Consider the following 17,166-nt stretch of genomic DNA (forward strand, 5'->3'; position numbering starts at 1 on the left):
CACTACTCTTCTCATTCTCTCCTAGTGAGTTTCTTCTTATATTAAATTTTACGTCAATTTAAAATAAAAAATCTCAACAGTCAACAATAATATGTGACTTCTGCTGTCAAGTGCGTGACCCCTCAGCTCTGTAACCGTGGTCAGCGGTAGCCTATGTGACGCCCCTTCTCCGTCCTTCGACAGCTGAGTTCCGCTTTCAAATATACGAAAGTTGGAAACAGCTTGTTGCTTGTGATCAGATTATCAGAAGAAAAAGGCTACATTTACCCTTTGCAGTTTAAAGACGGAAGGAACCATCCTGGAGGAAACAGTGCAATTCTCTCTGTTCGTTTTTCCGTGGAAAAAAGCTTTGTTTTCAGGTATGTGCGTTGGGTTGAAGACGTTCGAAATTAATAAGTTTAAAAAGTATGGTTTTGTTAAGTTTCGGACAGTTATTCATTACATCTACAACATCATAAAACCTTAAATAGAAAGAGGGGTCACCTTGCTTGTTTTGGCGCTATATGCTATAGTAAGTTTATGTAACTACTTTGCCAATTTTTTGACAGCAAATTCAAATCCTAGCCTTGAGCAAAGTTCCAGAAGGGCACCGAGTGAAAACATCAAACCAAAATACTTTAAATGCTTCCCCTGTTTTCCCAGATCGTTTTGTACCCTTTTAAAGACATATTTATGTTGATCTGATAGAATAGTTTAGCTGAAAATGTCAAAGCTGCAGAAATTGTTTTGTTTTCCCCGAATTAATTACCAGCTGGCATGTTACTGCAGTAGTTTACTGGCTTTACGAAGATATTGGCTCACCTTTTTTCGCGTTTTTGACGACTTAGTCATCCTTTCGATAACGAAAGGAATTGGTTTGCCAGTGTTAAGAATTTTTAAGCTGACACTTTTGCGAAGAAACTTTAGACTTCCTTTACAACAAAATCCGAACTTTCCAGGCGATTAATACTCTAGCTGCTAGCAGAGTCGCTTTCATCTTTCCTAGATATCTAGGAAAGATCAGAGCAACTCTACTAGGGTGGGCAATTAAGGACCATCCGAATACACAACCGTTGGGCGCCCCTGAGAAAGATCATCCTAGCAGTGAAATATTCATATTTCTCGTTATAGCGCAACAATGCATGAAAGGGCTGTTTAGCCATCTGCACGCTTCCACTTCAGTGCCTAAAAACTTGTTTTAAACTTTGATAAGTTCAAGCCAAAAACTGCAATGTACTATTCATGTGCAAACTTGTGCAGGAACAATGCTTAATGCAATTCATTGGGATCATAGATGGAACCCAATACAGCATGTTGCATGTTTTATAATAATAAGTAGCCATCACATATGCAGGGCTGTCAACTCTCCAGGATTATCCGGGAGTGTCCAGATTTTGAACCGTATCTCCCGGTCTCCAGATTTATGTCTGTAATCTCCAGATTTTGAGGCGTATTTTCTGGTCTCCAGATTTCTCCAGATCTATATCTGTAATCTCCCGGATAATTGACGAAGTTTGCCATTTGTCGTAGGCTCGACTCCCTTACAAGAAAATCTGAAATGTTTAGCAGTGGTTTTTTTATGGGTTAATGTACGTTGCCTTCCTTCCCCCCCCCCCCTCCCCTCACTGAACCCATGAATTTGGCCTTGATGCGATTCCTCTGTACGGAGATTTGCCGGGGAAGTCATGTTCTCCATATTTGAAGACGTGTGAGGTTGACAGCCCTGCACATGTGACATACTGCTTCAAGTAATGCACATTAGTTTTCTTTTTCTGTATTTTCGTGTCGATCACCCACCCCAGACCTCCTGGTTGGCTTCGTCAAAACATCAACATTGATAGTAAACAACTGATGGTATTACGTCATGTAACGTAACGGAAGGTCAGCCAGCAAAGCTAAGTCACGCTATCTTTTTGTGGCTTGCTACCTAACTATATTCCTGTTATCTTGACATACTTATTGAACTTAGACAAGTGACTGCAGGCATTGTTTTAGTCATCTGAGTCTTTAGCATACCACACATGTGCGTCCGAGTACAGCAAATAACTCTAGTGACTGAATTGACCACTGGCAGCTCAAGCTCACTATATGATATAAATATGAATGTGAAAGCAATGTTTAGACTCTGTTATTTGTATTTTGGTGAAAAACAACCATGTTAAAAAACTAAAAGCAGATTAAGACACATGGTCCAAGTTGGCAGGGATTTCAAGCAGAGTGGAAGGAAAAAATATGAAAATTTTCTTATAATGTAAAGTTTTATTAGTCAACATCAGGTTGATGTTATTGGATGTTTAGCCTGAGCTGGCTCTGATCTGAAGTCATACTTACATCCCTGTGAGGAGGGGGGGGGAGGGGCAAGGGAACCCGATCCCCTGATGGGGACCACGACACCAAACTATTCAATTAACTAAAAAATCTAAGGGACAAAGAGTGAGGCATAAATGCGACTGCTTAATAAGCCTCTATGGGTTTCTTGTTTTTGTTGGAGCTAAAATACTTTCACAGTTAAACATATAAATTCCTCACCCACAGCTTGGTGGGTTTTCCACATACAAAACTACATCATCTCTGAAAATACTGTTGGATAGAACAAACATGTTACACATAAATAACTTCTGCAGTTTTGAGGCTGATGCTCTTACATCTCTGTGTTTGCATTTTTGCTGGTATATGCTAATTATTAAATGTTTGACTTTCTTTCATTTCAGTTCTGTTGCCAAACAGGTGTATCTAACATCTGTTAAATCATTGGAAATCAAGTTTTCAGTTGATCTCAAGATGTCAGAAATTGTCGAATGCATTGCCTATGTTGTTCAGAAAACATGTTGGAGCCTTGGAGTTTTTGCGGTCTTTGTGGCCAAACGAATTGCTGACTTATTTGGGTTAATATTCAACATCCTTGCATGCCTCACCATTATTCGATTGCCGTGTATGTGTATGCAGTTTAGCAGCATGGACTCCCTGTCAGAGTGGAGGTACATTGGCTTTGTGCATTTTATGTTGTTTCTGATTGATATTCCATTCATACTGATGGGTTTGTTCATGATCATAATAACACTTGGCTTCATTCTTATACCATTCTTCAATGACCTTAAGAAGGATGATGTTACCTTGGACGACTTGAGCGAACCTTCAGGTGGAATATACTGTCTTAGGTTCTTTCAAATCCATGTATTGATTGCAGAATATTTTTTCCGTTTTATCTGTGACGTGCTCTGCATCCCAATGGCAGTCATTTGTGTGTTGTCCTGGAGGTCCTGTATTTTTGTGAACAAACTCAAAAAGAAGAATTACTCTTGGAGAGATTGGGGATGGAGAAAGGTTTGTGTCATTCAGTTTTTGCAGCTCCTTGTTGACATTCCTTGCATTTTTATTGGCTTCCTTGTGATGATCACTTGGCGCGCACCATTTCTGGTCAAAAGAATAAAGAAGCTGAAAAGTGAAGACAATGAAAAATGGAATCACTGGAGGTTTGAAGTTTTCCCAGAGTTCTTTTACATTTTTGTTGATGTTATTTGTATGATTCTCTTTTGTCTGACTGTGATGACGTGGAGAGCACCCATGTTGATTCACAAACTGCATCATGCAGAGAGGAAGCAATGGAAGATAAGGGAAATAATTGTGACCCAGCTGCTGTTGATCTTTGTCGATATACCATGCATCCTGTGTGCCCTGGTTGTGTTTGTAACTCTATGGAGGGTTCCAAACTTTATCAGAGACTGGAAAAATGATGAATGGGAAGTGCGAAAAAACTGTGTGTGCCAACTGGGCATGCTTTTGATTGACTTCAGCTGTTTGTTTTTGTGTGGTATCATCATAATAACCCTTTGGAGACTCTATCCTCTAATTATTGACATAAAAAAGTATTGGTCAAGGCCCAGAGAGGAGAGATCATGGAAGATTAGAAAAGCCATTTGTAAGAATTTTGCATTTCTTTTTGTTGACATTCCAGCCATTTTCCTTTGTTTTATAATTTTAGTAACAGTGTTGCGCTTCCCAAAGTTGCTGTCCAAGCTCATCCAAACCGGGAATTTCTTTTTGGAGTTTGCCATCACAGTGTACTTTGAAGCTGCTATGTTGGTTGTCGATATCTTCTTCTTCTTTTTATTCCTGGTTTTGATGTGCCTCAGGCCCATTCAGAGCTGGGTACATCTTCTGGAAGATGAGGAGCATAAAAAGAATCGCCTCCTGAGGCACTACATGCAGTGGGTCCCTGACATCATCGACAAACGCTTCCAAATGCGTCGAGACATGGAAGGTATTTTCTCAACATGCTTAAAAAATAAGCTGAAGGAACAAACACTCAGAGAATATCTGATATCGGTCAATGTGGAGTTCTTGGAGCAACTAGAATGGATTCGTCACAAAGTGGGGAAATATGAGCTTGACGAAGGCTTCGGTCATTTGATAAACATGGCGAAGTGGTGGGAGAAAAAGCGTGTCAACAAGCTTGTGCGGCTGTACAGGTGTGAACTGAACTTTTTACTCCATCCCAATGTACCCACTCACAATGCCAACCTCTCTAAATTCCGAAACGAGATGATCCGGTTTGAGAGTCACGTGACAGAGCAGTATCGTGAAATTGAAAAATACACCATTCCTAAAGTGCCGCTGTGGAGCGAGGAATGCGGGCTCAGGACTCGCACACGCAAGGAAACACAGCAAGTATTGATCAAGTGTCTTCCCAGTGGGCGGGTTTTTATTACACTGCTAATACTGTTGAACTTGATTTTGATTTACCGCGGGCCCACCTTGTTGAAGAACCTTTGCGGGCGTTGGTACGATCGCAGGAACATTGTGTTTGCCTCCTGTCGTGAATACTTGTATGATTTTGTCACCCTCTGCCGTATCTTGTTGGTACTGATTTTCCTGTACCGTGCACCATTCCTCATCACTGACATCACAAGAGACATTTTCTTCAAACAGAGCTGGCGAGCCGTGCGAGAGACAGTCAAAAAGTACCCAGCCCTGATATTCGAAGATCTCATTGATCTTATAAAATGTATTCTGAGCTGGGAAAGTGTGCGTTTTCTATTTACCGCTCTCCTCTTTGGTCTCCTGATGCCAGCAGATCTGTTCTTGACAATCATGAAATCCTTGTGCTCCAAAGATTGCGCATATTTCTGCACGGCCATTTTGTATGTCATTTTCATGGCTTTCCCATTCCTTCTTCCATTCTACATCAGTGGAAAACTTGAAGCTGCTTCGGTGACGATCGTGATTGGCGTCTTTGCGTTCGTTCTCCTGATGGCCTTGGTTGGTATGGTGATTGTTTTACTCAAGAACAGGGAGGAGCCTCCTAACAGATATAATCCCAGGGATAACAACAGGCGGGATGAACCGGGGCTGTTAATCAAACCAGCCCCCTATGACTACGTGCGCTTCAACTGGACAAACATTCACGTGATTATATTTGAAATCGTGGAATTTCTGCAGCTGCTTGCTTTGGTTTTTGTCATAAGTGACATTCCCATGGCGGGAGCGACCACCTTGAACACTGCGTCGCAATATTTGCTGCTGAACTTTGCCTCGTTTAATATGAAGTTTTGGCTCACTCTCGTTTTATTCGTGATTTGGTTCTTCTGTTGCGGTGCGCCCGTGATTCTTGAGAACGTCCTGGATCATCTACCCAAGGGATCATGCGCAAAGCACGTGGGATGGACTCTATTTTTATCGCTGTTTGCCAACACCTTGTTCGTGACAGTTGTGGAGAGTTTTCTGACTTTTGTGGCGTGTAAATCTCAAGACTGCCCCTCAATCAACACTACTGCAGCGAGCACAAATGGCTGTACTCCAGCTGTCCTGTACGAAGACGAGAGCATTGGATGCTGGGAAGGGAGCCACAAGGCAATCGCCATGCTAGGCTTGCTGGGATTAGTATGGTACTCTACCACAGCCATCATATTCGGTACCAAATATGGTGATGTAGAACACCCAAGTCAGGATCTCAAATTTTCGCCCGTTTATAACATCTTCATTAATTTCGCCAAAGCGCTGATGGTCGGAGTCGTTGTTTTAGGCATGGCCAAACCCGTCATCGTTCTCTCTGTCCTCATCCTAGCGAACTTGGTCGCCATAGGATTCACGCTGGCGTTCAAAAGAATTTTCGACTTTCATCTTTCCAACTCCTTGGTGTTGATCATCTGGCGCGCTGTGACTTTCATCTGCGGCGGCCTCGCAGCAGTTTCTGCTCTCTTGGCTCAAACAAGAAATGATCCCGACTCGTTTATTCCTCTTGTGATTTTTCTGGGTGGCTGTGGGCTGGTTGTTGTTGTCGCCATTGTTGTGTCCGTTCTCCTTAAAAACCGAAGAACCCCCGTGGAAAACCAAAGGAAGTCGTTTCGCCAGCAGCTCATGGCGTTAGAGGCCAAACTGGTGAAAGAAAACTACATGATAAATTCCTGGTCCAAAGGACGCGTGCAGTGGAAAAGACTGGTGAAGAACGTTTATGAAGCACAAAAAAATGACCGAGGGGTCTCCCCGTCGGTATGGTCACACCTTGAAATACCTCCACCTCCACCACCCCCAGAAGAAGTGCAAATTTCTGAGTCAGAGCCTGGTACTTCAGCTCCCCTACCCCCTCCCCCCGCTTATGATGATCTGTTTCCTAACATCATGGGGCCTTATGGTATCCCCCCTCCACCCTACACTGCGGCATGTGATGACGTAGCAATAGACATCGGTGGCAGTGACCAAGCCTCCCCTCCCCCTCAAGCAGGAGAGGAGCAGATTTCGGAGCAGCATTCTTTCACTGTGGACGAGTCGTCAAAGAGCTCTTTGAGAGATGACGAGACCGAGAGTAGCTCGGAGTCCACAGAACAAAGGCCTCTCCCGCCATATTATGGAGCCGTTTATCAGGTGAGTACAAAGCAAATAATCAGGACCTGAGTGCACAGAATAGTTGGACGAACATTTTAAAATCAACCAGCTGTACTTGGGCTGCTGCTCTCGTGACAGAAATGAGCTTACATACACAACAGGATGACGCAGGAAATACGACAAGAAAAGGCGTTGTGTAACCAGCGTGAAAGCTGTTGAGAAATTGTCTTCTTCGAAGCAGCTATTTAGTCTCGACTGGGTGTCCTTTAAGTGAACTACCCCCAATTCAAAAGAAATTCCATAACCAAGTTGAATCATTATTTCTGATCTCAGATGCAATTTTTATCTTGACTTGTACGTATTAGTCAATAGCCGAGATCGCGAACCCTCAAAGAAAAGAAAACTGACTCTGGAAAAATGTGTCGTCAGCATGGTGAAAAGAAGGAAGGAAAAAGAGATTTGTGTTCCTTAAAGCAAATTTACTTCGATATTGATAAAAGAAGAGGATGGTTTGGTCGTTCCGCAATGATCGGCAGCCAGTCAAGGTCTACAAAACACTAAATTTAGTAGTGACCGGTAGTCCGGATTGTTTGGATTGATAAGCTCCTTTGATTCCGTGAATTTGTCCAAAATATCGCACTGTCGGTCATTTAGTGTTTTGAAGACCGTGACCGGCTGCCGGTCATTTAGCCATAGTGAATTTTGCTTTGCGCCACAACACTGTCATGTATTAGTTGACATCAGATCGTGTAACATGACAGGCTAGCCAATCTTTTGGCGCTCTTAGTTAGCTCTTGTCTAGAATGACTAGAGGCGTACATAGGATAGGGGAAGTGTCTCCTTGCGCCAGCTGCGCCATGGTGACTAGCGAAAAAAAAAAAGGGCGAAACAGCTGTCCACAGCTGCTCTGTATTCTTGATAGCTAATCATGTCAGGTCTGGCTCACTGTTGTACTGTGTTAAGGCAATTTGTCGGAAGATTGTCTCACAAATCCTTTTTTGTTGTTGTTTTACCTTTGTAGGACACTTCACAATCGGATGACGATTGGAAACTGTGGGACATCAACAGGATGGAGTGTAATGGTACAAATCTCTTGTTGGTCCTGGAAAGGTACATCCATTACTCCGCCTTCTCGTTCTCATTCATCCTTCAGCTTCCTCTGTGGCGTTCTTCCGTGAGTCGCTGTGACTGGACAGGCTTGCTCCATTGTTTACAGGTCTTGGAAGGGAGTCTCAATGGAACATTCAACAGCCCTACTCGAGTCGATATCTCAATGGGTAACTTGAACATCCCACTGCTGGAACTTGGGCCGGACATCGATACTGAGGAACCGCCAGTTTACGAGCCTGAATCACGTGATCCCGAAGTGATCCGAGCACTATCCGACGGGGAACGTTCGCGAGCGCTCGACGACATAAAAACGGTCGGTGAGTTTGGCGAACAGTGGTCAGAGCTGCTTGGCAAGGTGTTACCTACAAAACCAGTTATTCGAAAATGGCGCTGGGATGGAGAGCAGGGCAACTTCCATGTTTACTTGCGGAGGCCCATTCAAGGCGTCATAACAGAGGTGGGACCCAGAGGAGTAAAGATGGCGAGAGGAGCTGCGATTGCTCTGCCAAAGCACATTCAAGGTAAACTGTCAGGTGCTAATATAACTTTTGACAAAGGATTTGAGCCTAAAGGGAAAAAAGGACCTGTGAGCGTCTCCGTGACAGAGCTTGGGTTGAGGAAAATTGAAGACAAGATGTACGTGACAGCTCAGGGGAAGAAGCTTCCTTATGACAAGGCTGTGGACAGCATGAAGACTGTCACGTGGAAATGAATTAAGCATTTGCATCACAATGTAACTGAGTACTATTCAAGTACATAAACTAACAGACACTGATATTTACTGAATTTATACTGATCCTGTGAGCAACCTTTCGTTGTTTTCCATGTGACTGGAGTAATGCAAAAGAAGCGAGCGAGTAACCTTTGAACAGGAATTTATTTTTTCAGTGAAAGTCGCGGGATAGTCGCTTACGGCGGAAGCAGTATGCGCGTCGTGCGCGAGGTCGCGTGTCTTCCATGTCACTCTAAGAAAGAAATTAATTAGCCCACTCCCCTCCCGACTGTTCCACATTAAATGGAGCCCCTCCCCTTCAAAATGTACTTAAAATAAATAAGGGCGGTGGAGGGCGGAGTAAATAGAGCATTTACGGCATGCTTGCGTCGCTAGTGAAAACAAAGACTATGGTTATCGCAGGTGTCATTCAGGTATTTTACGTCATTTATTTTAGCTCAATAAATCATTTAAGTAATTTGAGGGCAAGCAATGTGCTCGTTAAAATATACAAATTCAAGAGAATTTGAAAGGGCAAGTCGATCCTTGATCCCACTTGTTATTTTTTTTCAATGTCTACCGCAGTTGAAGAGCCAACTTCGTTCCCTATGTCCTCCTTCTTCCTTCTCAAGGAAGAGAGAGGGCCCTGGGAACGAGGTTGTTGTTGCTTTCTCAGCGATCCGCTAAGGCTTGGTTCAAACGCCGAACAAGAAATGGCTTTTGCTCATCTGCATTAGGTTTGGCACATGCGCAGTTCTACGTTTGACCCGGGCGTTAGATGCTACTAGTATACACAGTATACTTAAAGTATGAATACATAAATTTAGATAGGTCGTAAAAACGATCACCATTATTACTTGGGCGGAGCGCCAAGTTATAAAATAGGATTTCTTCGTCTACGCCAAAACGCAGTGATCTACTGCGCGTGCGCTACATGTTGGCCGAGTCTACGAGTCTGCATATATTCATCATAAGCCGCCATTACGGGACAAAAAACAAGGATGAAAATTAACAAAACGAATATCGTATTCTTGAAAGAAAACAGCTAGTATGTGTGTTGTCTGCTAACTCCTTCCATTGAACGAAACTAAGGGGCAACTTTCCTTTCAGGACGGATATTTTCCAAAAGTTCGACTTCAATTAACCTCAGACGCTCTTTTGGCTCTTCTCGATAAATCCCCATTCGGTGTCAAACGTACGAATCGATAAGATCAGGACGTAAACACTGAATTTACATACAGCCGAGCAAAACATTTCATTTCTCTGGCCGCAATATGAAAAAGAAAACGTTCAATTAACTTTAAAGATTCAAGACCATTTCGTGGGTGAAAGGCTTAAGGTAAAGTAGGAAACTAAAACTAAAGCTTCGAAAAAAAATTTCATCCGGGGTCCAGTGTGAGCGATAAGATCTATTCACCAGAACAAATGTAAACACTGAAAGTTTGCTAATGCCTAGTGACAATCTACGCTTGACGAATTAATTTCTTTATTTACGTTCACTTGGATAAAACCAAAATGTGATCCCCACGGGAAAACAGGGAAAAAGGTGAACGCACGGGCACGCCAAATTGACACGCTAAACGTAGAATCTGGAAAAAAAATCTTTCCTTCGGAGTCGAGTGTTAGCGATAAGATCGATTCATTGGAACAAAGGTAAACGCCGAAAATTTGCATATTCATACCAACAACAACTGAGTACCGCAACGCTAAACGCATTTTTATTTTTACGTTGGATAAAGCCAAAATAGCAACTTTAGCACCCGGGCTTTAGCAAAACTGAAAGCCCCTTCCGATGTTACAAAACTTGGAAAGAAGCCGTCGTTTGGATGCAGAAAGGAATTGCCACGCTGAAAACACCGGGAAGAAATCGGTCACGAGCTGAGCCTGAGTATCAGAAAAGCCTGATACTCAGGCTATCACGAGCTTAGCCTGAGTATCAGGCTTTTCGGGGTGGGGGGAGGGGGGGAAGAAGGGGAAGAGAGGAAGGGGAAAAGGGAAGAAAAGCCTGACACAAAAGCATTGAGATGAGTATTCCGCCCCCTCGATGAGCATGACGCTTCGCCGTAAATAGCAGCCAATCCAAATAACTTCCGGTCATGCAACTGTCATGTCAGCGATGACCGCTGTGAGAAATATGAATTGAAGTTACACAGACAGCTCCATTGCAAAAGTCTCTCCAAACAAAACATTTTCTGTTGAGCACCACTGAGCAGAATTCGCGACTAAATACAGCTTCATTACAGGAGGAAAATACAAATCTCACAGTTCAGGATGGCAAGAAGTGATGATAAAAACGCAGCCGTAACTAATCAAAAGACAAATAGCCGTGATAAGAAACACAAGATCTCAGCTGCGAAAACAAATAGGCGGCCGGATAAAGATTATTAAACAGTTCAAATCCTAACTAGAGGGGCTGTACTGTCACTGGACGCACTGAAACAAGCCAAACGTACCAAACCCAAATAAAATGCCTCAACGGGTATAAGAACGACGGTTGCTCAACAGGCGATAAACGCAGCGCTCGTAACCCAGAAATGACCTTTGATATCAAAATACAAAACATGCGACAGTTGCATTGTTTAGTCTATCATGATAATTTTTGTTTCCGGCGGTGTGACGTAACCTGTTGTGTTTCGTCCAATCAGCGCCAACGTCCAAAATCCGGACGTTCGACACAAACTTCTGAAAGGTTTTGTGTCAGGCCTTCCTTTCCTCTTCACCCCCTTCCCCTCCCCCTCCCCCTCCCCCTCCCCTTCCCCCCTCCCCTTAGGAAGGCCTGATACTCAGGCTATCACGAGCAAGGCAACCAAAATCGTTCACGTGTATCAAGTTTCATCCGGCGACGCGGCATTCAGAAAGAAAATATTTTCGGCGGTTGTTGGAAGGAAAACTGGACTGTTTCTGCTTGTTATTCAATCGCCACGGGAGCTGCAGTGTCTTTCCACTTTATAAACCCAGCTTCTTTCAATCTTTAAATCCTGGAAACACTCTCTTTTGTGTCATGATATTTTGTCCATTGGCAATCACGCAAAACCACTAAAAGAATGAACGTAGACTTCGACCTTTGCGTTGCCTTCCAGTGCGAGTGAAGTTTATTTTCTTTTTTGCGTGTTTAATAAACAAATAACTGTTGACATAATTTGAAATAGTTCATTCTTTGGTCACTCACAGAGCGCGTTGATTTTGTCATTAAAGTTCTGTCCTATTCCAGTGATCATGAAATAGATTCGTTGAGTTAACTTTCTGTAAATCGGATGTTCTGTGAGGTTTGCCTTATCCGCACGCGTCCTATATAAAACGCATGTCTTTTCGCACGCGTGTCATCTTGCACGTTCTGTGTGACATTTTGCTATCGTGCGCTGTGAACAGTGAAAAAGCTGGAACATCTCTCATAGCAAGCCCAGAAAAAAAGGGTATCAGGGTGGAAAGGTATTCGCACAAATACCCCTCTGTCGCCAAAATTCATCATTACCACTGGAACCGCAAATACTCCTTTGTCGCCAAAATCCATCATTATCTTAGATGCACCTCATGGTTACAATATCCGACGTGTTTAGTATTAAAGAGAGTAATGTTTTATTTTGTTTGCGTGACATTTTCGGTCGAACTACACTGATCACGTTTATCGCAAATATGATGCCTAACACTCTCAGCGAATCTTTTATCGTTCACCTGTCACCAAAGACTGAACTATTAAACGTGCATGCTCAGAAACTCCTAATACAACGGCGCCCAAGTAAACGCTCCCACAGCGTCTTGTTTCATATTACATTACGCTTCAGTTTTATGGATATAGGTAAAAGTGGATATATGAAAAAATCATTTTAAGGTTACCCTATACCTTTAGAGGTGTCTCGCGTCCAAGCGATGTAGCGCGTCCGGTTTAAACTGTAGATACCTGAACCCTTATATCAAATTAAAGCTTATAGAGCTGGCTATCAAACTATACCAAGAGTTTTGAAATAAAGTGAATTGTCGAATTTTTCACGACCTCAAGTCAAAGCGAATTTTATTTTTTGCTAATTTAATTTGTTCCTGTTTCCGGACCCAAAGCGCTAAAAAAAAATCTGTGTCTACGTTTTGCCATATTCAATCGCCGTGAAAAGTTACAGAACATTTTCGTAATAGGATCAAAAAAATGCGGAGTGATCGTACAAAAATCGTTCTCGGATAAAAAAATATCGAAAGAAAAAATTCGCAGACACGTTTTTGTTGCTTATATGTTAAACTAGCTACTGTCCAAATTTGTAGGCAAACGAACAAATTCTCTTTAAATTTTTGCTCTTTAAAGTGTCTCCTCCAAGGAAAAAATTGATTTGAGAAAACAGGGCTAAAAATTCGGCAAATCATTTTATTTTAAAATTCTTGGTATAGTTTGATAGCCAGCTCTACAAGCTCTAATTTGATATATGGGTTTTGGTATCCAGAGTTTAAACTGGACGCGCTACATCGCTTGGACGCAAACTTTATCAAACAACTTGCAGTCATTTTAGTAACTGATTCGTACAACTGGTGAGGTTTGAAAAAACAATGCGCGAAAATTGAAGGTTTTCTTTGCAAGTGACAAAGTAGCTTGAATCCACCGCACTACACAAGAAGTGTTTGGCGCAAAAGCCTCACTTTAGCCGCGAACAAATTTAATGAAACGTTTATTAATCACAACTTGATAGGCGTATTCGTGAGTAGCAAGGTGTATCATTGCACAGTTTTTTTCACGAATTTGCCCCAATCCACTTTATCATCATTTTGCCATATACCCGCCCAATTGCATCTTAATGAAGTTATAAAATAAAATCACTATTATGTTATTTTAAATAGCTTTCTTGTTACTTTCCAGTTCAGTTGCTTCATCTGACTATAGGGTGACTATAGGGTTCTTTGTATCTTTTCTCCCGGACCGTCTCCCTTAATTGCCACCCTGTTCATGCCATATTTGCGGGCAATGTCCCGTTTCCTTAGCAGGGAAAGCAGGACAGCTGAGTTGCGAGGGTTAACGAATAGCATCAGGAGCCATAATCAGGGGTGGAGATGCCATTTTGACTTGTGGGCTTGTCCCTACGGTGGCCCACAAGTATCACGGCAAAAGTTTGAAGTGAACGCTGCACAATTAAAAAAATCATGTCAACATCTACTTTAATTTAATACCCAAAGTTTTAGGGAACAAAATTCATTTTGAAATTGACGAAAAGTTTATTTGTTAAGCAGGGCAAAAGTTTGTAAACACCACGGCAAAAGTTTGTAAACATCACGGCAAAAGTTTTTGAACATCACGGCAAATGTTTTTTAACACCACGGTAAACGTTTGTGAATACCACGGCAAATGTTTTTTAACACCACGGCAAAAGTTTGTGAACATCACGGCGAATGTTTTTTAACACCACGGTAAACGTTTGTGAATACCACGGCAAACCACGGCGGAAGTGAAATTTAAAGCGGAAGTGCGTCTCGTGCCAGTTTTCTGCTGAGCAATGAAGCCACGTGTGTTACGCCGCAAAATGTAATAAGAATCGCCGCTCTGTCAGCTTTAACTGTTTTCTTGCTCAAGTTGAACTGGAAAAAGAGCTATTTGCTGCCTGGCATCAAGTTCCGTGACCATGCAAAGGAAGAAGCAAAAAAACAAACAGCTACATGGGTGGACTTTCTAGCCAGAAAAAAAAAACGCTAATAGTTTTGTTTCACCTCTTCAGTTCTTAAGTTCTGCCGAAGGCATTTTGCGAATTATTAGCTTATTTTGATGTTAAAGTTTACTAGTGTGATGTTGAGGAAATTTATCCTGCGACCTTGAAAAAAGGAAAGAGTTTGAAAACAGATAAGAACGTGTTTATGCGTGGTTCAATTCTAATAAATAAGATATTTTAACAGGGAGCCCACGTCACAAAATGTGGTTTTCAGTGAGGCCCTGCATAAATCTAACGTAAAAATACAAAAAAATTACAAATATAGCTATCTAAAAAATAAAAAGTAAAAAGGATAAGATCGATAAAAAAGTCTACATGTTTCTAATAAGACGTCTAAAAACTAAAAAATTGGAAATGTTCCTAATGCCGTCTGGGAGAGCGTTCCAGTCATCTACCGCATGACAAATAAAACGATGCTGTCCCCATGAGCGCTTTGATTGTGGTTTACAGATGTTATTACTAAAACGAGTGTTATAATCATGGATGTCTTTAAAATGATTAAAATTAAAATTCCAATCAATCAAACCATTCAAGGACTTAAAAACTAAAAATAGGCGATGAGATCTTCTCCTTTTTCGATTCTACCTGTTACCATCCCCCCCCCCCCGGCATACCCCTAGGCATTTGTGTACTTGACGTCCTATTCCCCACCCCCGGGACTCATGACATGGACTAAAAATAAACTGCTTCGTTTTGATTATTTATTTCTTTATTTAAGCAAAACCAGGAACCTGAAAAATCCTAAACTTTCAGAACAATTAACTCCCTTCCGAACTAAAGCGAATAATATAAAACTCGACACACACACTAATACACCAGGAGGGCGTTTCAACCAAACTGCCTCGAAAATTGAAATGTATCTCTACAAAACAACTCTTAAATTCCTAGAAACAATGTGGAATAACGTCTTTTGTATTTTCAGTGCAAATAAATTGCTTTTCTACAAGAAGATCAAAATGTTTAACTCAGTATATTTACAACATTGAAACTGCGCCTGAAACAAGCTGAAGCAAGTGAATTACATTAAAACAAAACCATTATTAATTTTTCTTCTGGAGGAAATCCTTTCCTCTTTTATGTTTTGAACTTAATTACCTTTTGTTTTCTTTCATCAGGTCCACGTCAGCTTGCTGACTGGCGGAAATGTGCAAATGTAGCCGTTTTTAATAACATTTGTTTGAAATTTACGAAATGCAATACGTACTCAGCTCAAATGAAAGAGCGATTTTCGTTTGACCTTGAAATGATATATTTTTTACGCCATGCAGAACACAAGCAAACTGAAATTAAAGAAACTACAGGCAAATGTGCACCACTTTCAGTTGGTTTATGATATCGCACACGAAAAGCAAAGCGAACGGATTGCGAGCTATATAAAGAAGAAGCTATTCTCTTTGACGTCACGTAACGTTAGCAATATAATAGGTCAATCAAACGAGGCTATTTCCATTTTTTTTATAGGGATACTTTTAGCCGCCATTGTGTAACCCCATAAGTCCTTGCGAAAGTAGTTATTTCGATTTGCCCCGCCCCCCTACCCCTGGGCAAGACCGCTTGAAGAAATTTCCCACCCCAGGGCCAGACGGGCCAGGTTTTCCCGGGGGTGTGTCCGGGGGAGGATGGTAACTGGTAGAATTGAACCACGCATTACAGCTTTCTTGTTTCTTGGATGACCATAGAAATCAACGACTAATAATAAACGAATGAACATTAATCTCAAGTCTTACGTGTAATACTTCTTGAAAGCAGTAAGCCAACAGCCGTCAAAAGAAGCAGTAAGCTTTTCGGCAAAAAGAAGTAATCGAGAAATTCACTTCTGACCGATGTTGAAAAATTTGGCACTGATCTGTGAACGAAATCTGCTCAATTCGAGAGCTTTTAGCTTGACTATGTTGTTTCTGCTAATAAACTGAATTCTTTGAACCTTTCGCTCGGTAATCCCTAACTTGTGTTAAAAGAACCTATTATATTACGGGGAATTAGCTGGGTTCACTTCAACAAATGGAGAAACGCCTTCTTCAGTAACTCTTCTTATACTTTATTGGACTTGTACGAAGTCAGCTTACTACTGTTTTACACTCAATTCTGCGCTAAACTAGAAAGCACCCATTTTTATGCTGGCTAGACAACCATCTGCTCAACGCAAACTAAATCTTACGCAAGCCTTCTGTGATTGGCTGCAAGGAGCTTATTTGCATCTATGTCTTCGATCTGTTAGCTAAGCTAAAGACATTTTTCTAGTGAGAGATCACCATGAAGCTTGGGTTGTCCAGTCAATACAAAACAGGGAGACCAAGATAAAAATTACAAAGTTCAGGCAGTAAGGTGTCACAAAGATACTCTGAAAAACACTACTGAAGTTGTTGTTTAAAAATTGTACAAGTAGTCGATTCGTTGAAGGTGTTAGCCTTCTTCATCGAAAATGGTTGGTTAAACGTTTCCATAAATTAAATGAATACGTGGTCAACAAAATCAAGAGTTCAAATTATACATTCAGTACGTGGTTGATAACAGGAATATTTATATTCATAATCACCCTAAGACCACAGTATTTACTTTCAAAAACACTTTAAAATTACAGATATGATATTCATGTTTAAAATGAATATCAACTACCATGAATTCGGTAAAAGAACCCGAGAAACACCACTAAAAATGATTAAAAATAAGAGCAATAGCTATTTCCTGGAAAGGACCGACGAAAGGTCAAATTGAGCAAAAACTCATCAAAGTAAGGTAAACAAGGTGTTATCATTTGTGGGAAACTTAGCTGAAAACTTTGCGATTGCCAGTGTTTCTGCGGAAACGAACAGCTGCTCATACCGAATTCATGACAGGAGAATTTATACGTTAATCATACATTAA

The 17,166-nt window shown here is 41.5% G+C and overlaps 1 protein-coding gene across 1 annotated transcript; it reads left to right on the plus strand.

The window, feature by feature from the left end:
- Window positions 1-158: 158 nt before the first annotated feature.
- Window positions 159-9,472, plus strand: LOC146457740 (uncharacterized). Its single transcript, XM_085091691.1, has 3 exons — window positions 159-359; window positions 2,691-6,840; window positions 7,823-9,472. The coding sequence occupies exons 2-3, from the start codon at window positions 2,761-2,763 to the stop codon at window positions 8,621-8,623; spliced, it is 4,881 nt and encodes a 1,626-aa protein (XP_084947817.1). The 5' UTR covers window positions 159-359; window positions 2,691-2,760; the 3' UTR covers window positions 8,624-9,472.
- Window positions 9,473-17,166: the final 7,694 nt, after the last annotated feature.

The sequence above is a fragment of the Pavona decussata genome, unplaced genomic scaffold (assembly GCF_977016875.1).
Source record: "Pavona decussata unplaced genomic scaffold, jaPavDecu1.1 SCAFFOLD_238, whole genome shotgun sequence".
Taxonomy (NCBI): domain Eukaryota; kingdom Metazoa; phylum Cnidaria; class Anthozoa; order Scleractinia; family Agariciidae; genus Pavona; species Pavona decussata.

Excerpts from the sequence above, each read along its gene's own strand:
- LOC146457740 (XM_085091691.1), top strand. The coding sequence starts at position 2,761 with ATGTCAGAAATTGTCGAATGCATTGCCTATGTTGTTCAGAAAACATGT. Across the intron at positions 6,841-7,822 it reads ATTATGGAGCCGTTTATCAG|GACACTTCACAATCGGATGA; the intron begins GTGAGTACAAAG and ends TTACCTTTGTAG.